A 27,326-nucleotide genomic window follows, 5' to 3' on the forward strand; every position below is an offset into this window, starting at 1 on the left:
CAAAGCTAAACCTCTGTGGAGTACCTTGTCTCCAGGAAAAGCTGGACTGTGGAGGCAGGTAAGTACTTAGTTCCATAGGCTAAGCACAAAGCCATGGGAACAGGGAGGACAGAAGTAATGTTTGCTCAAGTAGAGGAGGAAGTAAAAATAGAGCAATAGAGAGCAATGCATGCAAGACATCTGTTTTTCCTAACAACCTACCTTTTCTTTGTCTTATTTGTCTTCATCTTCACATCTTGCTCATATAAATAAAAACTGGATGATTATTTTCTACGGCAGTAGAAATAGTCTCAGTTGCATTATACAACTGTATGTATCTGACACACTGCCTGTTGTTGTAGCCTACTAATGCACATGGAAGTTAAGCGTGTTAGATTCCAGCTAGCACCGTGTCAAGGGTGGAAAAAAAGAAGCCAGAAGATACTTAAAGATGAACTTTCCATAACTGAAGTGAACCTGGGAGAAGAACAACCTGCTGAAAGGACTAGTTCAGTGAAGGGAAATATGATACAAACCACATTACAGCAAAGAACCAGCCAATTGCAGTGTAGGGAAGAGATCAGCTTTGGCTTACTGGGACTAGCAAAACCAATCAGTGATTTCCACAGTGTTCATTAAGTTTCTTTAAATGAATTCCATATTCCCTCCACTGACTACTTGCACGCCAGCATTATTTGAAGCTTGTAAATAATTCAAAACACCATTAGGAAATCTCCTACTGATTCCCCATGTGGCATAGTGAGAGTCTCTACTCATCTCCAGTTATGGACTCTGCACTCTCTGGATGCAGAGACTGCCAGCAGTTAGTCTCAGAGGGACATGGAACAGCTGGGGAGGACCTGGACAGGCTCTTTCCTACTGTATGTTAGACAAAGTCAGAATATTTTTCAAAAGGCAATTACGTAGGTCTGATCTGTACATACCCAAACATTGCTATGAATGTTAATTTTGGAGTGTATTTTCTCAAAACTTTTTTTTTTCCCAAAAGCATCTTGTAAAATTATGTAGGTTCCAGTACACTGTCAGAAATTTAAGGTAGTATTTTCCATCATCTTTAAAAAAATACAGATTTTCTTTTTGCAACAAGTGAGTACACACTTTAAACAATAGTTCTTTCCCCTTTTCCTGGAAGAATGTATTTTGCAATAAAGGCAACAGAAGTAAAAGCACTAGGGTCTTGCTTTAAAAGACAACAGTTACTATATCTCTTGTAGCAAAGCAGAGACATGCCAATGTTACATTACCCTTCCCAGCACACTAACTTGTTTTAAAGGCTGTATTTTTAGCTGCACAGTAGCTAACCTGCTCCACAGCATCAATGGGAGGATGAGAGTTTGGGTTTGGTATTTAATGTTTCTCTCTCTCCCACCCTTGCTGCATTTTTTTTCCTTTCACAGATAAAAAAAACCACCAGAACAATGTCCAACACATCTCACAGAGCTAGCTCGCACAATCATTTAAGTTGTCTGAAAATGGCAGGTATTTGCAAAGGTAGATATAGTACAAGATAGAGAAAAGTAGGCACAGAAGAGGCAGAAACACAGTGAAGGGTATTTGCTAAATCTGTAAGAGCATCCCCTTTAGTGCTACTTCAGTCACGGACAGAACTTCAAGCAGAAGGGACAGTTAGCAAACATCTTTGCTGGACCTAACAAGGAAAACAGTTCTTTCCCCCAGGACTGGTGATACAGCAGATACTACAGTTTAAAAAGTTATGCTCTAAGCCCTTTAAACATTAGGAGGCCATTTAAAAAGTAAGAAACTGCAATTTCTGAATTCCAAGGTAAAGAAGATAGGAGATAAAAACTTGTACTTTTGTCATGTCCCTGCTTCTACATTATGTGATCAAAGTTGAATTTTGTAATTCAGAAACAAAAAAAAGCCCTGCATCTTTTATGTTCATATTGCAGTTTGGTAAATTTCAAAAAGCTCACCCCAAACTGCCCTATTAATTATTATATTATTGTTGTTAAGTACAAAGGAAGCGGACAGGAGATAGGAAGCTATTTTTCTTTGGTAAAAGTAATACACTTTCAAAATTAGAGAACACACAAGCTATGCTGTCAGTCAGAAGATCATATAAGGCTTGGTAGAGACACAAAACCTTTCCTTCTTTTCAACTTCAGCTTAATTTTAACCATAACAGCATTTTAAGAAACCCATTTCTCTGCCTAAACCTAAAGCAGAACTGTACAAGAATTAAAAGCCCAATCCGCTCTGCTCCCCCAAAGACATAAACCAAACAAAATCATGGTATGTTTATTACGTACTGATTTGTCACCCACCAATCAGGATCATTGGACGGTTTTTCATCTGGGAAATGTTAAACATGCCTAGAAATAAAATAAGGAACACATAAAAATCCTAGCTTTTTAGGGTTTAATTCATGCATCTGGTTTATATATTTAGGTTTCTGCTCTTCACAGTGCAACCTGCACGCTAGGAAAACCAAAGCTCAATAAAGATGAAGGGAACTAGGGGAGGAAGAATTAAGCGTGATATTTAAAAACATTGCTGCCACAGTCTCCAAGCATCCAGCTACTATGTATCTATTGTACTGTAGAACCTTTTCAGAAAACATTTTTCACAATCTGAATTACAGTCTATCTAGTACAGAATTCAAACAACTCAGGACTACCTTATTTCTTAACTAGTTAATGAGTTCTAGGGGTAAGCTGTTAACAGTGTTCCTGGTCAAAGAGGTCTAATCACAAAAGGCCCTAAGGATAATACTGGGATTAACACAAGTCAGAGGAAGAAAGTGCCAGATAAATGTCGTTGATGGCCAAAAAGCCTTTACCAGATGGGAGAACACTCCCCCCCTCTCCTTCTCAAATCAGAAATGCAAAAAGGAATCAATCACACACACACTTTACCTTTATAAAGTACTATTTAATCTGGGTAAGAGCAACACATTTTGCAAGAACATCTATACTCAGGCTTATAAACTTCTTTTAAATTTGTTTGACATGTAACTACAGAAAAGCAAAAACAACTGTTACTAACCTGACAGAACCTGCAAGAGTAAAAAAGGGCCAAAGCAATTTTTTTACATATATTTTTTTAAGTGTCATTACCTTATACAGAGCACTAGAGTAGCTACACAGTTCTGGATACTCAAAAAAGGAGTCACCACTTCTAGAAAGTAGCTGAACTGACAACTCAGTTTAACTTCAGTACTTATTTTACAGAATGCTAGTGTTTGGAAAAGAGGGATCCAGTACAACTCCATCAATTTCTACTTAGCTTTACACTTTGCTGTTGTGATCATTAGCAGTGGTATTTGCACCTCTTTGAAGACAAAAATCAGTCTGAAAGACTGCTAGACAGTCTGGGTTCCAGGTCTTGTGGAGGGTTAGGAAATTCAAAACTGGCACCCAAATTTTAGAGTAACTGTACAACTGGGAAAGGACCAACTTTCTAGCAGAAAATGCTCTTTTATCAGATGGGAAAATTCTTTAAGTAATGCAGCCCCATTCAAGAACCTTTTCCTTCCCTCTTTCTACTGTTGCGTCATTGCATTCCACTGCAGTAGGACACTTTTTGCCCTGGTCACTGCCATTATTTCTCCACTCCAGCAAACCTACCAGCATGCTGTTTCTTTTTCCTGCTCACTGCTGCTCCAATTATTTCAACCAACTCTTCCTGCGAGGCACCTGACCGTAGGTGATCTCTCAAGGACACTTCTGAACTCCCAAAAAGGCACACCTGCAGTCAACCCAAGGAAACAAAAGAGAAGTGAGAAAGATTAAAATAAGCAGTCCTGCAACACACAAGGTTTAGGTCAATGATAAGAGAGATTTCTGTGAGGTAGCAGTCTCTGTTCAGCTGCATGGCTGCAACCTAGGACAACACTCTCTTATTGCACAGACTCCTACAGTTGTCAGGCTCTGAAGGTGACACCATAACACTGTTCTAAAAGTTTGCGTTCTGGCTGGTAAGCAAGCAAAGACAGCTAGAGCAGCTCTCCATGGTCAGCTTAAAGGGAAGGCATATCCCAGTGATTATTTGTGGCTAAGGACAGAATGAGCTGAAACAAAACAAACATTTCACTATTAGTAGGATTAAGTATAACTGCCACTTGACAACACAAAGCAGTGGTTTACTAGGCTACCAAATAATTAATTCAATTCCAGTAGGATCAATGCAGTGAGATTAGGAAGGTTTATGCTAGCAAGTCAGTACCGTACTCTGCTAACATTGTGAAGTAATGCTGTGAAACTACTCGTCCCTTTCACTACTCTGATACTGGGGAAAGAAGCCATGGGTACATGATAGACAGCTGACTAATGGAGCCAACAACCACGTCCTTTCTTGGATTCAGATTTTAGATGCTGAGAGATTTCTGAACACATGTCCATACTGATCCTAATGATAAACCATGAGTCACTTTGGGGATTCAGTTTTTAATTACAGCAGTAGTTTTAAAGCAGAACAATACAAATGCGTCTTCTGTAACTTTTAAGATGTGACTGCATCATCAAAACCTTGTGTCATTACCCTCTATGGAGCACTAGAAAAGCAACTACGCATTTTTGCTCAGTAATTGGTCTTGAATCAACAGATCAGAGAGGTGGAAGGCAAAAAACTAATAAGGGCAATTTACCTGGAAATTTAAATGGGAATTATGAATCCCTTAACATCACTCACCTGTTGCTTGTCTCTTTTTGGGGGTGAAGTAGTCTAGTAATAGTTTTTTGAGCTCATCACCTGAGACAAATCATTTATTTTAAGGAAGTGGGACAGAGAAGTGTATATTTCATGTGTAAACCCTTCCAGTAATTCTCACTGAAGTGAACTAGTAAGTTAAAAACCATGACAGAAAACTAAAACAGTGACCTACATAGAAGCATGGCGACCTTTTACATGCTTGACTGCACAAGCCTGGCTTCCTCAAAAAGGAAAATCTACTGACACAACCCTATCTAAAACAGGAAGTGAGCTTTTATTAAATTTAGTTCTTTTTCTTCTTTAACCGAGTAGATACCATGCTGGAAAATGCCAATATTATGCAGCAGAGCACTTCTTTGACTATCAACTCTCATAGTCTGGCTCCAGTTTATAGGATAGCTACTCCTTTCTTTCCCCTGCTCTCTCTCCAGACCTCATCAGTCTGCTTTACCATACAAACCTCAATTCATCATCCTTCTAGTTCTACTTTTAGGGCTCTGTTGTTCTCTGTCATACAGCTAAGGTTCGGTTCTATTATTACTGCATGTCATTGTTTACAAGTATTTCTCAGTTACCTCAAAATAAAGAGTTTTGAAGAGGTCTAGTCTATTAAAGAAAAAGCTTTATGGAGATTTTCTTTCTCTCTCTCCATGTCCACACACAGACAGCCTGAAAAGTTTACGTAACCTAAGCTCATTGGGCCTTCAGGCTGCCTCGGTCATCTGACATCAGACAGCACCACAGCTGTTGTCAATATCAGGTGACAATGTGTAAGTGCCAATTTTTAATTGAAAACTTTAATTTTTCCCCAGAAACTGCCAGTTTTAACGTGGCAGGAAACTGTTATCCCTCCCCTTTCTACAGCCGCTGAGCAAATGTACAGCCTGCTCTTGAATGAGAAGTGTTCCAAGATGATGTTTGGTGAAACAGGACAGGATCCTTGGGGAACAAAAAATTCAAGCCCTAACAGCTGCTTGGATCTTTACTCTTCTCTCTTAAGTGGGAAATCATCTGCTTGTCACATGTTTAAGATGATTTTGAATCAAAGATTTAAATAAATGTTTATATTTACTGGCCTTGAAACCGATGTTAGCTATGTTAGCAAAACAGAGAAACCAAAAAACATGATGTAACGGTTCCCTAACAGCCCAGGAAACTTGAACAGGAACAAATACTGCAACAAATTGAAGGACAGATAAGCTGGAGTTTGGAAGGAAAGATGCTTAATTATTACCAGCTACCTTACATCCCAGCTACTTTTCAGGGGAAAATTTCAACATCAGTTTAGCTTCATGAAAGCAAAAAGAGAACCATGTTTCACCACCAACCTTCAGGTTTCCATCTGCTGTTATCCTCAGCCTATTGCAGGATCCACAGAAGTGCTCTGACATGGAGGTAATAAAGCTGATTTGTCCCTGGAAATGTGGCACTTTATAACTCTAAAGAAATGCAGGGGAGAAAAAAAAAAAAAGAAGTTTATATTAGTCTCCTCATTTTTAAAAGCTCCGTGTGCCCAAAGACCAGAAGACACTTCATTGGTTCTAAGGTCATGCAAGACAAAAAACCAAGTCAGCTTTGTCAGCTGTTCCAGCCTATTCTACCCTTTCCTTTCTCCTGGAAATTCATGAACTTGTTGCTCTTGTAGTTATCAACTGGTAGGTGATGCTAAAATGGATTTTCTTACTCAGAGGAGACACGGATTCACACAGGCTAGAAATTCTCAATGTGACACTGCACACTCCAAAGCAATGTTATTTCACTGAACAACTGGTTCATCAGGCTTATTAATGTTTATTCAGACACACAAACTTGGATTGCCAGAAGTTTCAAAAGCCGTGAATACAGGATATAATCCTGCCGTTCTTTATATCCGTCCAAGGCATCTAATGAACTCATTGTGTTTCTACAGGTAAAGATTATGACCAGTGTTTTAAGTAAGAGCCAAACCACATGCAGGCACTCATCCCACCAAAATCCCACAATTACTACACTCTATTTAAAAAAAAAAAAAATAGAAACAAAACAAAACAACACAGCTTGTCACATACAAATACTGAACTTGTCAGAATTAAGTAATGTGGGGCAGGAAGAGGGGAAAGAGTAGGAGTGTATTTCATATGTTCTGTCTATCCCCACCTTGGCTGTACTGGAAGCTTCACAGGGCAATTTCTCCAATTCAGGCCATCGCTGTTTAATTGTATCAAGCATTTCTTTGTAGCTCACCATCTTCTTGAAGTTCCACTTATTGCCTAGAATTAACAAAACCAGCACTACTTTAGATTGTGGATTTTATTTTAATTAGAAAAGAACCACCTTTACATTTCTCCACAACTCTCAGTTTTCCCTGTAGGCATCCCAATCCCAAGTAATCCTGCTACTAATCCTTCTCCAACATACCCAGGGAAGATGCATAAACTGTAAAAGAAACAACATAAAACTTAAGGCAATTCCTAATTCCCCAAAGGAGCTCATCAAAACTTCTGGAGACAAGCCCAAGAAGTAAATAGCCCCAAGCGAATTCACATATACCCACGGCACACCACATGCCACAAAGAATCTCAGAGAATTGTTTACCATCAAAGGGCATGTATTCTATGAACCGCACATCCAGGGGAAGATCCTTTGTGAACTCCACAAAGCCCAGCAGTTCATCCTCATTGAAGCCTCGCATAACCACACAGTTTACCTGCAGGAAAAGCAGACACCTGAAATTAGTGAGCAGAACATGACTTCCTTACATTTTACAGAAGGTTTTGTAGTCCTTGCAGAACACAAAGTAGATGGAAAGAACAATTTATTTTAAAAGAAAAGATCATGAGAGAAGTTGGAAGCACTGAAATGGTACAGGCAATTGTTTCTGTCAAACTCACCTTTAATTTTTTACATCCAATCTAACAATTTTTGCCATGCTAGTTAAAGCTACATAACACAGAGACTGTCTTAGCCATCTAACGCATGACAGTTTTGCTGTGTAAAATGACAGCTTCACTCCCTAGACCCACATTGTACAGCTTCTGTAAAAGCACTGTCAGGGGAGCTTCTATAGCACTCTTTTCGGCAGACCACAAGAAAATGCCCCAGACCAGGATAAATTCACAGAGCACTCTACACTGATAGGCTGCAGGACAGCTATCTATGCCTCCCTCCAAAGGGAGGTTAAAACTGAGCTTTTTTCGCTATCCTCATGAATAGTCATAAAATCATAATGGCTGGAAAAGACCTCCAAGATCATCAAGAGCCTCAGGTCCTCTCCTCTTTATCTTATCTCCTTTATCTCTTCCCTGTTAGCAATGCAGACAAGTGTAGAATGCCATCAGGCTTACAATCTTGCAGGAAAAGCCTAAAATCTAGTTTCATTTTAAATGCTTTGCATGGCTAAGCCTATGCCACTTACACATATTTGATCTTAAAAAACACTGGTGAAACAGAGGGGAACTACAGCTGCAGGACTGCAAACAGCTGAGTTAAGTGAAGTTTCACGTTACAGCTAAGCAGCTCTACCTGCACCCCCAAAGCAGAACTCCCTTTGCCTGTCTCTCTGGCACTCATCAGAGTCTGCTGTAAGCAGCTGAAGGAGATAAACTAGGAGAAAATTTATGTCTTTCTGCAGGGTTGTTTTCTGCCTGTTAACTCCCTTGGCAAAGTTCACAGCTGGGTCAGACAAGTGCCAACTCTACAGAGGGGGTAGGAGGAGGTAAGCACAGTGCAGGACCACCCTGGAGCCTGCAGCTAGGCAGTCAATGGGCTTTGTGGCAGTGTGAACCCATGTCCTCAGCTGCCTCAGGTAATATGAATTTCCCCATCACCTCGTGATGTGATCTTCAGACTTACCAAAAATTATTCAGAGAGGTGTAGGGGGGAACAAATTCCTCATCAGGTGAGCTGTAACTTTTATCACAAGTTACGGTAAAACAACAGTTCCAGAGTAAATAAACACTGCCTTTACCTTAACAGGACGGTAGCCAAGTTCAGTAGCTTTGTGGATTCCTTCCATTACCTTGTGAAAGCCTAAGATATAGAAGGGATAAGATCATTTTTCTTGTATAAAAACAGAACACAGAAGAAGGTAGAGGACAAAAGGATGACAAATAAAAAACAATCCAATTCAGAAGGTATTGCGTTAAAAGTACGATGAGCTGCAGAGAGACTTTCAGGGAAACTCTCCCTCCCCTAAAGGCTGCCAGTGTTACTGTGGTCAAGTCAGTGAGATAATTTTTTTTTTAAACTAGGTATTTGTGTCAAAAATATTGGGATGCTTTTTTCCATCTTTGGACATCCATATATCATTAACATACGACTCTCCAGTTCCCCGTACTTCAGCTTTGCCTTGTATTGTGTCCTTCTTAAAGGGAGTGGCAAACATTTGTGAATTGCCTCCAGATGCAATGAAGAAAGAATACTAAAGTCATGTTTATTTGATAATAATAGCACATGTGTCTTTGCTAAAACAACAGAATCTCACTGGTCTGAATCAGATACTTACACTGTTGCTAAGTGAATTTAAAAGGATCTTTCTAAAAGTGCACATGGGGAGAAGCAGAGTTAGGAACAAACAAAAGCCCCCCAGTTCCCCATTCATCCCTACCTACAGATGAAATTGGTTTCCCAAAGCTACTGACGATCCTTTAGAGTTCACAAGCAGTGTTTTACAGGATCATCATTTTATGACTACTTCGAACATGTGGATTTGGTGACCACAATGTGTGGGGGGCATGGGTCAGAGCATTTAGGAAAGCAACTCAGTTGTCTTTTGGCCCTTGAAAACATATTAAATGTGTCAAGAGCTGCAGTGACTTCAAGGAATGAAGTGCCCAGACTCACACTACCCTTTAGCATGGTCTACACCTGTCAACTGCTCCCAGACACAGAGATAGAGTTAATTACGAGCAAGCACTTTCTCCCCCTACATGCACCTCCTACACAGGAAAGAAAAAAAGAAAAAAAAAAAGAAAAAAAAAGGAGGTATGTAATTTCACAATTCCAAAGGCCTTTAGGGAAACCTCTTAATCACCTCATTCAAACCACACCTTCTGTCAACTTTAAAGTTAAGACCTTTCATTGAGATTATCACTTTTAGATTTGACGTATCGCTCCTTCCCTGCCACGCTCACCAGCTGGCAGAGAAACAAGGTGATAGTAGCAAGAATGAAATGGAAAGCTGCTAACCATTGGGTACATTTCTGGTGAGTGGATGTGCACAGCTGTTAGTATTGTGTTTGTGAACATCTCTCCTAACCAGTTATGTACTAGACTGAGCACCCTTCCTCTTTTACACTCCAACCTCAGGTGACAAACTACTGCATGAGACTGAGCAACTCCTCCCACAGCTGTAGCCTCCAACAGCAAATAAGTTTACATATGCTAGCAAAGGGGCAGTATCTTTTCGAAGCTTGTGCTGATAATCCCTGTGCTGTTGTTATTCATATCTTTTTCTGGGTAGGTCCATCAGCCTCCTTTCCGTATCTCTTATCTAGTGGAAACTCAGGTTCTCTGGTGAGAAGATCATAGATTCAATAAAAATAGCTCACTTCATAATCTGTGTGTGCGTGATACTCGATGTGTTCCAGATCAGAACAAAAAGGAGAGATGTGCAAGTTTCACTTAACTGCTTCCTGGTTGGTAAAGATATCAAGCATGGACACAGGAAAACAGAAGACACTAATCACTTTATGAACAGGTCACAATGCTACTCCTGGATGCAAAAAGAGGTGAAGAGCAAGGAGGGGACAGTAAAGTAACTATTGCAAACAACTATTTGAAGTTATAACTTCTCACCCTTCTCCAACAACTAGTTGTTTTGCATGCACCCAGGAAGCACTGGTGACAGCTTCCCTTCCAATTAAACAAGTTTGTGCACTGAATGTGGCATGAGAGATGACACCTTGCTGTAAACGCATCCCAGAGCCATGAATGGGATCAAAAAGCTCTGCAACAGCTCAGAAAATCTTATGTGCAACTTCAGGATTGCAGAAAGGTGAAACTGAAATCAACTAAAAAGGACAGAAAGCAATCACTAGCGAGCATCAAAAACCCCAAACAAGTAGGCACGTAAAGGTATGGAAGAAGACTACAGCTTGCAATGCATCCAAATTAATGTTCTAACCAGTTCAGTCTCTTACCACTTACTACTCTAGCACAAGAATGCTGTTTATAACAGCTGTCAAAAACCTCTACCAAAAAAACACTATTTTGATTAACAACCATTATGAGCTTGTTTCCACTAAAAGATTTAGGGAGCAGGGTAATTATTTAAAATAAAAAATTGATAGAGTAATAAGTAAATTTGTAACTGCATTTCATATTTTAAAGTTAACTGTTTTCTATTTTTCTTTTTGGAAAGCTGTTAGGAGTTTATCTGTATTGCCATAAAGTACTTGATGAAGCTTCCCTTCTAGATCAAAATCCTTATGTGGTAATGGAATTGCAAACAGAATAAATCTGAAATATTTCAAAACTTGAGAGCAAAAATGAGTATTAGATGTCACTGTGTCAGGAAAGACTGTCCAGACACAGAAAAAGTTCTCAACATTTTGTTTCACAGTTCAACATTACGACCCACCCCGTGCTCCAGCCAATACAAATTTTCAGTATTTTCATCTTTTCAAATTTCTTCTGAACCATAACCTTAGCCAACTTTAGCACAGTTACAGTGCTTGCAAGTAGTATTCTGCAGAGATTCTTCACCACATCCAGAATTATCCCATGTGGGACAACACCTCCCAACATTTCATCCTTGCAAGAACAAAGGTTTCGAGACAATGTTTAATGATCTAATTACAGTAAAATATCATCTCATTTTCTTTGTATTGAACAAAAAGAGGGGACAGGCAGCGAAGCAGGTTAGACTGGCTTCGTGCAATGCCAAATACTTTTCATTTGTTCATCCCTTGGAATGTAGTAGATAGGGAATAGAAGAAATCTTATGGCTTATGGTCCTCTAACTTGCTTTCACTCATCAGTGATCTCTCTGATCATCTCACAGCTGTTCTCTATACCCCAACCATTTGGGAATAAAAGCAGGTGTAATGCAGGTCATCTGCATTAAAGATACAAAATCAAAACCTTAGAATGAGTTTCCAGAGGAGCAGAAAAAATTATTTCAAGTTTCTTGAGTTCCTGGGTAGCTCCACTTAGACGACACCTTTGCCTTCCACAGAAATTACCGGACTGTTGGAGTCTATGACCAGGAATCCCTCTCACCTTAATACAGCTATATCCTGAAGCCTCTGGAACTGCCACACGAGACAGGGTAGCACAGTACGGCAGACGCTTTATTCTCTGCTCATTCCATACTTGGAAATCTCCTATTAAATAAAAACCCTCAAAAACAATTAAAAATATTTTTACATAATTTCAGCCCTTAACAAAAGGAAAAAAAATATATAAAACCGCTCAGCAATGCTATTTTTTACCTGATCTTGATTTTTTTTTTTTAAAGTATCTGGAGTCTATTTTCCTCTTTAAAAAATACTGACTCAGAAGTTTCCCTGTTCATTCTCTATGCTATTTATGAGAGCATTTTCACTCTATGTGGTTAGAGTCTTTTTTTCTTTAAAGAGGAGAAGAAGAGAACATTTATGTAAGTATTTGCCACTGCAGTAGCAATGAGGGGCCTGTTTCCAGTGAATGTCACAAATCAGGTAACATTCAAATGCAGAGGGCAGAGGAAAAGAGCACAGTTAACACCTGCTTTTGATTTTATACTCCCAGATATTTCTCTGCATGCCAATTATGCCATGACACAATCACATTAATAAAACAGCCTAAGCTGGAAGGATACTGTTCCAGTCAGATTTCTGAAAAGCAACACATTTCTGCACCGTGAAGTAGAAACCTGAAGAAGCGCTCCCAGAGAGGCTGTAGACAAGAACCCCTTTCTACACCTGTCAGCAGAAATTCAATTTGATAGTGGAGTGATTCTGTGAAACGTTGAAATTACTTTTCACAGCATCCCAGATTTGTTCAGCTCTTGCCACATACACTTAGCTTAGGTTATTGCACCATCTAGTGGCTACCTGGAAGTTTTGTCTGAATTACCAGTTCACAGAATGACAAAGTCGGATTACTACACAGAAACAGAATGATACAAGACTGTATCAGTTTTAGGCAGGAAAGAAGCCCAAACATTTAGGACTGAACTTCATGAGGAACTTTAGGATTCATTTAAACAAGAATGGGTAACACTAGACACATCTAAGCATTTTTGAAACTGTGTCTGGAATTACTAGCTCAATCAGAGAGAAGTTACAAAGCTAGCAGCCCTCCTCAAATGAATGCAGGCAGTTTATTTTTAGTCCTATTAAAATGTAGTGCTGTAGGGAACACCACTAATCACAAATGAAACCACAGCTAGCACATCCCAATCATAACTTTCAGAAACTGCTGCTATTTGTGACAAAGGAATTAATTTTTGTGGCATATTAGTCCTTGGCTGCTACAGTGGGAAAACCTGATCTTTGAACAATGTTAGAGAACAGCGACATGAGACCAGCACAAGATTTGCAGAGTCCTCTTGATTTCCATTACTGTTACTAAGCCAGTTACTGGCAGCTGTAGGCACAGTCCCACTGCCTGTTGGTGAGCTGAGTCTCTCTGCCTCTCCCAGCTCTGACTGGAGAGGCTCTGCCTCTCTAAGTGCTGTAGAAAGAAAGTCACCATCAAAATTGCTCATGGAGGTTGTTTTCCCTAGCCTCAAAATGGTAGTAACTCATCTCTCTCCCAGAACAACTGAGTGTGAAAGACAAACCAAGCAACTCACAACGTTACTATAAGTGTTAACAACATTGCCTTAGGTGACAAGCCTATACCTTTCCTCCGGACAATGAATTCATATTTAGCTGGGACCAAAGTATCCAGGCTAATGTTAACGGCATTCACGCCTGCCTCCTTCAGTCGGGGCAGCAGTCTGGCTAAGTTGATCCCGTTGGTTGTGATGGCAATGGTTTTCAGCCCTTCTAGCTTGTTCAGTTGACCTAGGAAAACAAAACATGAAGAAAAATAACAGGAACACTTTAGAAGAAGTATTAATTCAACTGTAAGATACACGGGAAAAATCCAGAAGAGTTATGAAACAAAAGAATTCACTGAGGGTGTGTGGAAACCAAGGACACCAGCATTTCAGCCTTCGTCCAGCTGTGCTGGTTTTAAGAGATCCATTTTAACACAAACCCATTTCAGAAGGTATAAATGACAGCAGTTTGTTGTAAGCAAAACTGGTTATAAAGAACTTTGAAAATGCATGCTAATTTTGTTTTGTTTCTTAAACACCTACTTTAGTGTTAGAAGGCCTCTGATCTCCTTTTCCACCTTTTCCTCAATCTAGCCTTGCAAACTGAATTCTGTGCTCTGTAATAATAATAATAATTATTATAATAAGCCATCCCTTTCACACCTGGAACCTGCAACTAGCTGCATTTATGTAGCAACATTTATCCTGTCATGCTTCAGAAAAGTAAGTCCTAACCTAGAGGCAGCTGCCAGCAGTAGTGACTTCAAACTGCCGAAAGAAATAGCATCTATACCCCCAACCAGACAAAAAAAAGGCCAGCATATCAGACTGTTACAGACTATCTGATGCAACATCCAGTGGACAAAAGCACTTGCACTTGACAACTGAAATCTTTCCATTACACACTGAGGCACGCCAGCCAGCTGAAGAGGGCTAATGCAAGACACTCAAAACAAAATAAAACCACAAAAGAAACAGTTAACAGCATGAGATTAAAAAATAGCTGCCTCCTCATAAGCTAGATGAGGAAATCCTCAGCATATCAGATTTCCAGAAGGCAGCCTTTCAAACCCCAGTTATCAGTATAAGAACTAATAGGAAAAAAAAAAAAAAAAGTCCTAAACCTCATAAACCACTCACAGAAGCATAACCAAAGCAGTCATTTTCTTTTCTTATTTTCCCTCCTCCTTCCTTCTCTCATAGCGCCAACTCTAATTACATGAAAAATATTTTAAGAACCCTGTTCTTGGGGCAGCTTTAGTTACAACACAAATATTTCACAGTCCCTTCTTCACTGCCTATTTTACCTCTATTTGTTCATGTTGATAAGGGTTTTACTTCTGCTTTATTTCATTTCCCAGCTGCTCTCGAAAACATTCAGCCTAAGCTCAGCCCAGAACTCTGGAACGGGACAAACAGGACAACACCAAGGATGCTGAAACATACATCAGCAGCATTTTGCATCATGATTAAGAACCCTGTAAAGATATCTAGAACCTAATATCGTAACAGAAGAGCAGTCTTTACTGAGAACTGATTTTTTCTGGCATGCTTCTATTCACCTCACAAAATCCTCCCTATTGACCAAGAATAACCTTCTCCTGGAAGATAAGTGCTATTGGCCTAAGTTTGCAAAAAAATCATTTAACGCTAGCTAACATTAAGCAGGCTTGTCTTTCTGACAGCATGGGATACACTCTGCAGTCAGGAGAAAGGACATGAACACCACTACTTTTATTTACAGCCTCAGAACACACAAAATACTTAAACTCCTAAGAGAGAAGAAAAAACTAGCTGCCATACAGGCTTCACTGCTAGAAATGTAAAATGCATAAAGGCATAGAATAAAACCGAACCCATACTGCAGCCTTAAAATGGAAAACTAAAAAAAAAAAAAACATGAAGCATGAACTCTTTAGGTCACTTAGTGCAGGCAGCAGCTCTCATCAATGCATTTTCTTCCTCCCATGCCAGGATGAGATACAGGATGAGGCATTGGAAATACTCTAATATGTAGAACCATCTGTAATAATTTGGATAGAACCCAACTATGAGAAACTGGAGATGGAGACTTAGAGCTGTGACCAACAGATTAAAATGAACCAGTCAGTACACTGTTTAGGTAAGTGGAACATCTGCAGGTTTTGTGTTTTTTTTTTTTATTTATTGTTGTTGTCTTCTAATTTCAAAATGGATTAAAGAGGTTTCATAATGTTGTAACTCACCTTTTACCTGTTTAAGTCTTGAGTGCTTTAGCAACAATCAGCATAAGCAAATGCAATTGATAAAACTATCAAGTAAAACAGGAAACAGAACAGATGCTGTAATTCAATAGCATGAAGATAAAAACTTATTTGTGCAGCTCAAGCCACCAAATAAAGCCCTTTACGTTTACATTTTCGGTTAAAATCAGAAGCATCTCCTTAAATACATGAGTTTTTTATATGTTCTCCTCCAGCAGTTTATTCAATTATATTTCTCCTGACTGAGCCCAGAAAAGGTATTTTTATCTCCTAATACGTGCATTAACAAATCTACCCTGCACAGCATCACTCTGGAAATATGTATGCTGCTATAAAAAGCCCGCCCTGGAAAATGATTTTGTCAGTGGAGAGCTGCACTTCTCAGATGATAATAAACAGCTCTCACAGGTTAAGCCCAGCGCTAATTTCAGTTTAGAGTACCCCAAGGGAGATGGATTCCATATTCCATTATCAGCCGCTTCAGAAAAGTCTCAAACAAATGTACGTGGTTTTGGCAGTCACTAGGAAGTGATAGGGCTTTCAGCAAGCGTTAGCTGCTGAGTCAGAGCTTATGTATGTGCACACAGTAAAAGGTGACTTGCAATAATCTAAAGGAATTGTAGATGGCCTCTCAATGGCCTCGTCTCCTATAGTACCTTCAAATAACTTTTGCTCATTGAAACAACAGCAACAAAAAGATGGAGTCTGAGAATTAGGAAAATATGGTAGTAATAACCTAATATTAACATTCATGAGCTTTATCAGTGTTCCACACATCATTTATGTTTAAGAGATGCTTGCTGAGAACAAACCTAGCTTAAATCTCAATGCAATTCACCACCTGAGGCATTGTGGCTATCTTCCATAAACCATCTGCAATGTCAGACATGGCTGGGACTTGAGTATCCAAACTAGGAAAAATCAGAAACAAGTCAATAACGCAATTTTGAAACCTTCAGTTTTTACAGTCTAATGTATGCTTTTGGACAATAAACCCGTGAGTCTTAGGCTGTTTTAGAGATCTTATTTCGTGTTCATATATATGTAATATTGTTTTACAGAGTTAAAAGTAAATCAATTGACATGTGAACACTCATTTTAATGAAAATTTAGAGTGAAATCATCAGTGATTTTGCTACTACAATCTTATCATAGCTAAGTTTTGGTTTTTAACTATTCTGGGATTCTAAAGCTGACATTCCACAAGTTTGAACATTTTCCTGTATTATATTAATAAATGAAAACCACAGTAAGCAATTGCTAACCATTTTTTCCGATATTGTGGACCTTCAGATTTTCAAAACTGTTATCATTTGACACCATTTACTAGGTAAACTACTTTCATACAAGAGCATTTAGGCTGGAGTTAGAGGGCCATCACTTATGGCAAATGCTAACAGTTTTCAACAAGCCTCTAGGAGGAGCAATTCAACTCCAACATACAGTAACAGCATAGAATGTTTTGCACTTCTTGGCACTCTAATAAAAAAGAAATGTAGGTCAGAGCCATGAAAAGCTGCAAACAGACTTGCGTGTGCCAAAATTCTATACACTGATCTTATCAGCAAGCTTGCTGAAGTCAGAAAGACCTGACCAGGGTAATGACACCTTAACAATGGAGACATATTTCAAAGAGTTATAAAACAAACAAACAACAAATAGTCCTGCAAGGGCAAGTCGACATTAAACAAGGTGGTTGGAAATATGGGCAGTACAGCACAGCATCATGAAAATTAATAGCACCACGCCAGGTTCTATTAACATTTTCAATCTCAGACTGTTTCAGAAAACCTGAAGAATTCAAATTCTTGACAATAGTGTTTGGATCTTAAGCCCAGCAGTTTCTTCCTATGTAACTAGAAGTAGGATTTTTAGAGTACAGTAGAACTGTGTAATCCGCTACAGCTCATATTTTAGACTAAATACCGAATTTGAAGACACTCATGGAATCACTAGATAAAACAATGCAGAACTTCTGATTGTGCCTCAGCTTCCTTCTATGTCAGTCAAGTTTTTCCTACCAGCCTGTTAAAGGAATCACAAATGCTATAATTCTGCTAGTCCTGAATCAGCACAATTTTTGCTTCTTCAGTTCTTACCCAAGAACCAGAAAGCACAAAGTATAGAGACAGCTTTTGGCCTGCAGCAGTAGCTCATTTAATGAATATACTGCCAAGAAAAGTCCTCCTAGAGAAGCACAGCTCTTGCCACTTGGGCACAGAATGGATCAAACATTTTTGTTTGTTGCTTGCAGTATGCTGCAACAACCTCAGGTTATAAAATAAGGCATTTATTTATTGAGATAATATTACAAAGCAGAGATCTTCAGAGCTTGAGATGCTCACTTCTGGTACAGTTTTGTAATTATCTTGTGATAATATGGCTTCAATAAAACTGCATTCTTCAAATCTTGCAGGAAGCATTTTTGGAATTGTTTTGCCTCAGTGATTTTTCCCCTAGCTGTTACACGTGATCTATTTAGTTTTGACAACTTACTCTTGATCCCAAACATGCACCATAGAACACAGTTGTAGAAGAGAGGAAGCGTATATAGACTTTATTTTCTAAGTTTTTAACATGGCTGAGGAAAAAACAGCCATAATACAAACTCATTACAGAACAAACTAATGCAACAGTACAATCATCTTAACATCCATTACCTTTACCTCAAGCTGACTAATTTCCTCTCATCTGTTAATAAAATGACCACTAGGATTCTGTCAGAGTTCAACTGTGAACAAGAACACAGGCAGAATAATTAAAGTCCAGTGTTTCAAAAAGATCTGTCTCCCTCCTTTAGCCATAAAAATAAGTCTTTGAAAATGCTATCACTGCAGTAAAATAAATAAAACAAGCTTTTGATCGTTCCAATATCAATGGTTCAGAATTGTAGCAATGACAGAATTATATTGCATCCAACTGGCTACTCAAAGTACACCTTCAACATCGGAGTGGTAGTGTTCAGTATAAAAAGCCATCAGCTACTGCTGATAAATCAAGAAGGCACAAGCACTAGCAAAGAAAACTGCACTAAATAGACAATGGTATTGATTTCAATTTGTTTTCATACCAACACTATCAATAAAGCTTTTTTAGCTGGATGTAATTTTATGAGTCTGCTTCCCTTTTGGCTAGAAAAAGATGGCTAAAATAATTACACCTTTTATTGCGAGAAACACAAGCACCATACTTCTTAAAAGGCACACAGAACTCTCAATCCTAAATACAAATAATTTATCATGTATGGACTAAATATCCAGGAGGATGCTATTAAACAGAGTTCCAAAAAAGTTAGTACAGGTTTGCTTGAATCTCAGTTGTGAGGAGTCCCAGAGCTCAAGCCAGCTCACTTCAGCCATGCTTTTTCCAGCTCTACATATAACACTGCTCTGAATAAAACAGGGCAGGAACAGAGACCAAGTATTGCATGCAGCAAAGTCCAGTCTATCAGTAGGAACTCTACGTTTCTCAAGACCTTCACATTTCGCAAACCCCTCCTTAAATTCAGCACTTATAGGAGTATACTTGCAGAAACAGAAGTTCCACTGCCAACAATACAGCAAAGCACACCTACCATCATAGCTGTAATCTAATACATTACTACTACACCAAGCTGTTGTAATGTCCATAATATACGATACTTTGGACAAGTTAAAAAGCAACTGGCTTGAGATAAAATCTGACGCAGTCAATCAACACAAGATAAATCAAAAGGAGATGGACTTCAAAGTTTTATCCAGTAATTTATCTTCCATTGAAGCACACATTCTTATCAATAGCTATAAAATATAACTATATAAAAATACAGCTAAAAAAAATAACTACAAAAGCTCAGACATTCCTGCCATTCCTGACTAAACACAGACGAGCAAGTGACATCAAAAAACAAACAAAACAAAAAAGAACCTGTTTTGTCCTCTAGTTTGTAAAAAAGTATCACCTCTTCCCCCATCAGGACCTGGTCGAATCAGTTCTTGATTTTTCACCCCTACACTGCATAACTGCAAGGTGTTCTAATAGATGTTGAATATGAACGCAATGCACAAGTTCAGCTGTTACATTATGAAGTGACAAGAGACAAGTTTTATCCAAGCAAAAGAGCAGAATTGGACGTTTTCTAATGGGAACTACCTTACATTTCACAGTGTTGGGAAAAATCATCACCACTTCACATATACTCTTCAGGTTGTGGGACTATATTAGTAGATATTTATTGGTGTATAAGCAGAGGACTATATAGCAAGCCACTTTGAAATACGGCTTATTTATTTGGAACTCACCTACAATATCAACCACATCAGGTCGGATAAGTGGCTCTCCTCCCGTCAGTCGGATCTTCTCCACACCTTCTTTCACAAACAGTCTGGCTAGGGTGATTATCTCCTGAGCAGTAAGTAGCTCTGATTTCGGAGTCAGCTGAACACCTTCCTCTGGCATACAATACTGACCTGAAAGAAAGAATACAGAAATGCATGTCAAAAATATTCAGCAGCAGTCAATCTAACACTGATATGCAAAACGCACAAAGTGTGACTACCTTTAACGGATGTCATCTGACTCTGCCTTTCCTAAATACAGATAAGACCATACACCAGATCTTACAAGCAATTTCCTTGTTTCAAAAGAAAGCTCAAGACTCATTTGATGGGTCTTTAAATTGAAATAGACCCACTTCAAAGGAAAAACTAACCTTATTTCTATTGTACCTGCATTCAGACAGACACCAGTCTGACCTGCCAAAATGGGAACATTGCTGCAGACTTTGTCGATGTAATTGTGGGACTGTCTAGGTATGAGCTCTCATGCTTATCACATACTTTAAATATGGTATACAAACAGCCATGAACACTATCATCCAAACCATGCCAAGTCTGACGAAAGACCCGCCTCCGGCAGATCCTGAGGCTTGCTCCTATCAGCAGTTCAACATGAATCGGTTTCTAATTATCTTGTATCATTGTTTTTGCCAAGATGAGGAACATAACACAGGGCTAATACAGCAATTAGTATTCTAACTCAATTCTTGGCATTTGCACAATGTTTCTATCTACTGGTGCCTAAGAGATTTATGCAAAAAAGCAGACACTTACACCTGAGGTTGCATTTCTCTGTCAAAGAAATTCGCAAGTAGTTGTGCTGACGCCCGAAGCTGTCTGTCAAAAAAGCAGAGAAGGGAGCAGCATGTTCTAGTAGAAAACGTCCTCTTCCTGAGCTTTGAAGTTCCTGTATGAAAAGAAAGAGCTAAACATTTGAATAGCTATCCTTATTACAAACTTGATGTATAAATATTAACTTTGAACTCAAATGATAATTATTATCCAATTCCCTCCTCCCCTCAGTCAGGACAGCAGCACAAGAAAAAAAAACACACCATGTTTTCTCTTCATGGGCAAACCCAGATATTCAGTGATTAATTTTTACACCCTACTTAATTCCATACAATAGTACTACAAATTTTCCCTGTACATTTTAAGATATAGCCACTTTGCCACAGGTGCTTTAGGCTTTTTGTGCAGAAGAGAAGGTAGCTTTTTCAATCACTTGTCTCTTCACTTGCTAGAACCAATGATCCAGGAACCCTGCTAGAAGGAACCACCTTCACAGTGACCTTGTTAATCACACACAAAAACACACAAACAAATAAAACCACACAAAAACACTGAATAGCTAGCTAAGAAAATCAGTGGAGGGACAAAGGATTCCTGGAAGTACAGTGAACTTCATCTCCAGTGACAAAGCACCTACCAAACCATTTTTGGATACAGTGGTGTACAAAATGCTATGAAAAAAAATAAACATGAAGGTAAAAATTCAGCCACAGAATTGCACCTCCAGTCAAAATCATGCTTGCTAGTCTTGATAATCACAGTCGGTAAAGGGTTAAATAAAGCTTTGACAAAAATCTAAGATGAAGAAGGAGGAGCTGGACAAAATGACGCATTAGCTAGTATTGACACTGCTTAACTGAGCAAAACTCATAATTTCCATCTGGAACAAAACAGACCTGTGATATGTCCAACCACACTAAAATTGGCAATATGGGGCGATGCCAAGGGACTGGGCAGAAACAAACACAGCCGTGGCCATCACCTCCCTGGCTCTGGTCATCATCAGTAGCAACCACAGGAGTCCATCCCGCAGAGTGGTCAGAAATAGCCCCAACGGTCAGCTATAACATTAAATAACCCTGGTAACTTCCCTCAAAATATTTTATTATGCAAGTATTTCTAAGAGTTGGGGTGGGTGGAAGGCAGAGGACACCCATGGTGAGCACACAGGCCGGTCAGCAAAGGTCACCTGGGGAGAAGGCTCAAGTTCAGCCACCGGCAGCTGAAGCAATGTTGACTCCAGCTGAGCCAACACCACGGCTGCTGTTGACCTTACACCAGAAGCAGTCTTTCTTGGCAGCACAATCATCCCACCAGCCTTTAAACAATTTACTACACTTCTTGATCCAAATGGGTTTGTGGTTAGATAAGAAGATCTCTAAGAATAACTTTGGCCACGGAAGGGCTAGAGAAGATAAAGGAGACACAAAATGGCTGATCTCAGAGCCCAGAACACATCTGCTCAATCCTGATAAAACAGCGGTTCTAGTTTCCAAGTAATTGCTCTTCTGCCAGAAGAAAAATCTCCTTCAGTTTCTGTTTCGCAACAACCACGACTGGAGACCTCCGAGTGGTTAAAACTCAGTCCTCCATAGGCCCAGCCTTCCCTCCTCTGCAGTACCAGAGATGTCAGCGACAACAGCTGTAAAAATTGGTCAACCCTCAGGCATGCACACTGCTCACACGTTCATAGTCTAAGACATACACACGAGGTGGTAGGTGAACTACTGCACAGGAATCTTTTCACATGTGCACAGGCAGAACAATTCATGGTTTTTAATCTCACTGGAGAATTGCTGCCACCTGGGCACCTGGGATTGTTTGCAAGTTCTCTACTGCTCTACTTCCCCCAAGAAATCAAAAGCTGGGAACTTACTTTGTTAGAAATGATGGTTCTTCTGTACTTACTCTGAAAATTTCTGAGAGTACAAGCAGCAGAAAAGCCCAGCTAAATACTTAGATTTCAACTGTAGTTGTTTCCCAGTTAGAAAACTCAACCCTGAACAGACTAAACCCGAGGACACTTTAAATACTGCCAATCTCAAAAATCGTAACACAGAAGTATTTTCACTGAAATCCACATTGCAGCATTTTCTTTGAAAACCACACTGCTTTCTGGCCAGGTTGGATTTCCGATGTTCTGCTTCCTGTCGTTTTAGAAAGGTGACCATATTTGAGAGGGAAAGCAGTCTTACGCTTATTAAGATTTTAGTCCTCCTTGCAGGAACGCTCCTCCCCTATTTCCTTCTTAGTCACTCATTTTTGCACCTTCTGCAAGACCAGGCTTCCTTACCCACAGCACCTGAAGGCAGAACAGTGTCAACCTCCTGCCCCTGTGTTTTACAGTGAGAACTACAGGCAAGAAAAAAAGTGACGCGCTGTCCTTTGCAAGACAGGGAAACTAGCGAATTTATAGAATGGATGCCAAAACAGCACACTTTCTTTTCAAAGACAATGACATGCTTAAAGAATTTCCTATTTTCATGAAGAAACTTTCAGTGGCGTGGGATGCAGGAAGCAATGGTTTTTTCTGTTCCTTCCATCCACGTGGGTGGTTGCTACAGACAAGAAACTAGAGTGAAAGGACTTACATGCTGAATAACGCTGACCTTCAGTAATTACTCTGAAATTTACCTTCAAGAAGCAGCATTTAAAGAACAGGCACTCACCAGGCAGCTGGTGTTAATATCCCTTACAGTTCCTGTTGGAGATAACAACTTCTGTCTCTTGCTACAAGATACTTACACAATGGGAATGGTTAAAACCAAAAGTTTTACAGAGCTACTAGAACTTCTTTTCATAAGCTTCCCTTCGTATACAGAGATGGCTTCGTATGGGAGGAAAGAGTAACTGAGGATGACATTTTTAAGCTGTTAGAACAGTTTTTGTCCAGTTTGATGTCAGCAAGGAGGAATTAGGAGACACCCATGAGGAGAGGAGTTCAGGAGTGTCCAGGTTGAGCTCCAGCCAGCTCAGCTCCTGTATTAGCAAATCTGCCAGCGTACCCAGAACTGACACTTTTTTTTGTTTTTAAATCAATTTCTTAGGGAGGACCAAATGTCAGGGTTGAAAACTCAGCTGCTTTCCCAGTAACTCTGGGCAAGGATGAAGCTCACTCTCAGGCAGTTGGGTAAGCAGGATTTTGTGAAGGGGTAAAATATGATGAGGCTGAACCTAGAGTCACATGCAGCCTCTGAGTGAGCCATCAGGGCACAGAAAAAAGGAAAAGTTGCCAGCTACAGTTCCCAGGCTACAGGGAATGGGTTATTCAGTTCCCTAAAGTTGGGAAAGAAGGTGTCTAACATATCAATGTCCAACCACATAACTTTTTCACTTAAAAGCGATAGTTATAATCTCCCAGCCCCTAATTCCCTTCTCCGCAGTTGACAGGAAACACTTCTGCACATAGGAATATGCCCTGTCACAGTGTGCTACAACTGATCTAGGAAAAGGTAATTTCAATCTCTGGGCTGTCAATCCTATGTTCTAAACCAGTACCGAAAGAATAAGAGCTTAGATGACTGCACCTAGCAGCTATATTTTGACGAGCTGTCAACCCTTCAGACCTGCCAATTCACCTGCAATTTCTAAAACTCTTCTAACAATGCAGCAAAATTGGAAGCTGCCATCAGAATTATTACTAACCATCAGGACCACCAGAAACTGACAGATAGTGGAAACGCTCAGTTAAACCCAAGGGGAAGAGAGTAAAACTTCATCTATTTATCAAGCTGAAGATCAAGTACTAAACTTTCTCTAGCCTTCTACCTTCACCTTATCCCAGTGGCATTTGTGCGCTCTGAAACAGTAATGCTTGAGAACGTTTCTTTTGGACAGGCCTCAGGGAGCACCAGAACCTATGCACTTACATCAGCGTTGGCATGGCTTCTGCTGCCAAACCCTGCTGGCCCTTTTCAGTCGTGTTGGTCTATGCACCAGTGCTGTCCCCTCAGCATAATGCCTCATGCTCTGGGACATCATCACAGAGACAACTCAGCAAAAGCTCTTCTGTTTCATGCCTCACCTTTAACATCTTGGGTAGGGAAGAAGTGGCAGAGTGTCCTTGTTCAACCTGGAAATTATACAACCACAGAGGCTGAAATGGGTCTAAGTAGGTCAAGTGCCAGAATGAGGTCTGAGCTGAAAAGTCCAAGACAAATGTTTTTCTGAGGGCTCCGCAACTGCTGCACAAGTTGGCCCTAAACAACATGCTTCAGTTCTGGCTTCTGGCACAGAAAGTGCTGCTCACAGACTTTGACCAGCTACCCACAAAATGGAGCTCCAGGACACAGGGAGTTTCAGGCATGACTGGCCAAGAAGAAAGGCCACATCAGGTCTTCTCTAGGCAAGCTGGGCTCTTCCCTTTATCCCAGTGGTGAAGACTTAATTGAGATCACAGAAAATTTCAGTTAGCCATGTTTGAATTACATGATTGACATGAGCAGAAGCGGAAAGGAAGCTTCATAGCAGGATGCCAAAGACAATTACTGGAAATTATACATCTACAAAGGGGTAAAAAAAACCACAGTGCTAATTTCCTTAATGTTATGTTACTGCTTTGAAGTTCCACTACCTCAAGAAACCTTTTTTTTTTTTTTTTTTTTCCCTGTAAACTTGTAGCTTACAATAAAGAAGTACAAATGCTATTTGGCTATTGTGGTGGAAAATACATTGTTTTGTAGTAGAAATACATAATCCTCTTTTTTTTTTTTTTAATTGAGTAACATCATTTGGGCATGTACCATCATATGTACAAGATGACAGGCTGGCATCAAACTTTCCATTGTTAATTGTGAATTACTCAAAAAAACATTGTATACAGCCAAACAAGCACGGAAAAGCAGCTCTCTGAGAGTGCATGTTGCTACTTGGTGTTATCTAGTCTTAAAAAGGGGATTACACCCTGTACGACATGACAGTCACACCTCTAAGACTGACAGCTCTATCATGAATACTAATAGGCTCAAACATGTGGACTAACCAGTCCAATAATCATCTCATCAAGTTCTGCGTTTTATCTCTAAACAATTTACAAACAACTTCGTAGATACTGTATCACGGTACAGTTAAGAAGTTTGCACAGTCTTCGCTTTTGCATTGGCTTGCTTCTCATGCCCTGCAGGGTATCAGCAAGTGCTCCAGCGTGCTTGTCACTGTTCCTGTGCCGCACACACAAATCTCCCAACCACTTCCAACCACTGTGGCTTTCCGCCCCAAAGGAAACAGGGGTTTCAGAGCTGGGCATTGTAATCAAGGTCTTCCGGAAGAACTCCTGGCTGTATGGAAGAGCTACTTGATTTACTGAAAGTAATTACAAGTAATTCTGATCGGAATTTATTAAAATACATACAGTTTAAGAAAAAATAAAAAGAAAAAAGAAACTCAAGATGCTCTCTGGATTACTGCGCCAAGTAAGAGTTCAACAAAGCACTGTGCAACCCCGTCTGACTTTTTCAGTAGATAAATAAAACAGTAGTGCATGCATTGAATGCTGATGACACAGTGACTGTCGCTGGTAGCTTTAGCTTATTTCGTGCTTGTTAAAGCCAGCCACGGAGTCACAAAGAAAAATAAAATAAATCAATAAGTGCCATCTGGGATCGGTTTGGGTGTCACAGTCAGTTTCTGTTACACAGCTGCTGCTTTCACGGCACGGCTCGGGTGACCGCTGGGACCCCAGCCCCGCGCACAGCCGAAGCGCTTCAATGGGATTTCGGCAAAGCGAACGCCACCGGGCAGCCTCTCCTCCGGGCAGGGCAGCACCCAGCCGCGGTGCGCTGCAGGGGGCTGAAATGTCACCCCCGCACCCAGCGAGGACACAGCGGTGGCCAAGTTTCGCCCGGGCTGGCACGCTCCTTTAATTCCTGCCACCCCAAATGACTCAGCACGGGTCCCGCAGGGACCACGCGGGGCTCCCCACACCCCGTTATCACCCCTCCACCGGGCAGCCCCCCGCCCCGCACCGGGAGAGCCTTCCCCCACCTGCCCCGCAGCCTTCGTCCGTCCCTCCCTCCCTCCCTCCCTCCCTCCCTTTATCTCACCTGAGCCGTGCCGGTGGGAGCCCTGACGGGCGCCCCGGTGCTGCAGGCGCGGCCCGGGGTCGCCCCGAGCGCCCCCCGCAGGAGCGCGGAGCCCCCGCGCCGCCCCCACGCCGCCGCCATGCGGCCGCCGCCGCCGCTCGGGGGGGGGGCACCGGCACGGCACCGGCCTCCCGCCATCACGTGGGTGGTGGGGAGCGGCCGCCCGTGCCGCGCTGCACGCCGGGGGTTGTAGTCCCCTGCCCTCAGGGGGTGATGGCGCTCAGCCAGCCCTGAGACTGTCGTGACAGTGAGAGAGAAACAGCCAAATCCAGTTATCAGTGAAAGACAGAAAGCCAGCTATCAACAGCTGGAGAGCGCGCCCTGTGAAAGGACAGCCCTCCGCCTCAGTCCTGCCTGAGTCTTGAGGCATTGTCAAAAGATGGAAGTTCTGTCCTAGTCTCATGGGGCACAAACAGAACCTCTTGGTTTTCCAGCCTGGTACACTTTGCCCCGCACACCCAGCCTTTCACATGCCTGGGGCCTCATGAAGAAGCGT

The 27,326-nt window shown here is 40.7% G+C and overlaps 1 protein-coding gene across 3 annotated transcripts in view; it reads right to left on the reverse strand.

Annotated features, from left to right (window-relative positions):
• MOCS1 (molybdenum cofactor synthesis 1) overlaps positions 1-26,950 on the reverse strand; it is a 32,183-nt gene extending 5,233 nt beyond the window's left edge. Inside the window, exons 1-10 of one of the 3 annotated variants that reach the window (XM_068676600.1) lie at positions 26,792-26,950; positions 20,733-20,865; positions 19,923-20,090; positions 13,479-13,643; positions 8,618-8,679; positions 7,246-7,357; positions 6,808-6,920; positions 6,000-6,110; positions 3,588-3,708; positions 2,286-2,333 (exon numbers count right to left, since the gene is read on the reverse strand). In XM_068676600.1, coding sequence (XP_068532701.1) covers positions 2,286-2,333; positions 3,588-3,708; positions 6,000-6,110; positions 6,808-6,920; positions 7,246-7,357; positions 8,618-8,679; positions 13,479-13,643; positions 19,923-20,090; positions 20,733-20,865; positions 26,792-26,911 — 1,153 coding nt within the window. In that variant the 5' untranslated portion in view covers positions 26,912-26,950. Of the gene's footprint in view, positions 1-2,270; positions 2,334-3,587; positions 3,709-5,999; positions 6,111-6,807; positions 6,921-7,245; positions 7,358-8,617; positions 8,680-13,478; positions 13,644-19,922; positions 20,091-20,732; positions 20,866-26,791 lie in introns of those variants that run through there. The other 2 variants (XM_068676602.1, XM_068676601.1) reach the window with 2 other exon arrangements.
• Positions 26,951-27,326: the final 376 nt, after the last annotated feature.

The sequence above is a fragment of the Anas acuta genome, chromosome 3 (assembly GCF_963932015.1).
Source record: "Anas acuta chromosome 3, bAnaAcu1.1, whole genome shotgun sequence".
NCBI classification, from domain to species: Eukaryota; Metazoa; Chordata; class Aves; order Anseriformes; family Anatidae; genus Anas; species Anas acuta.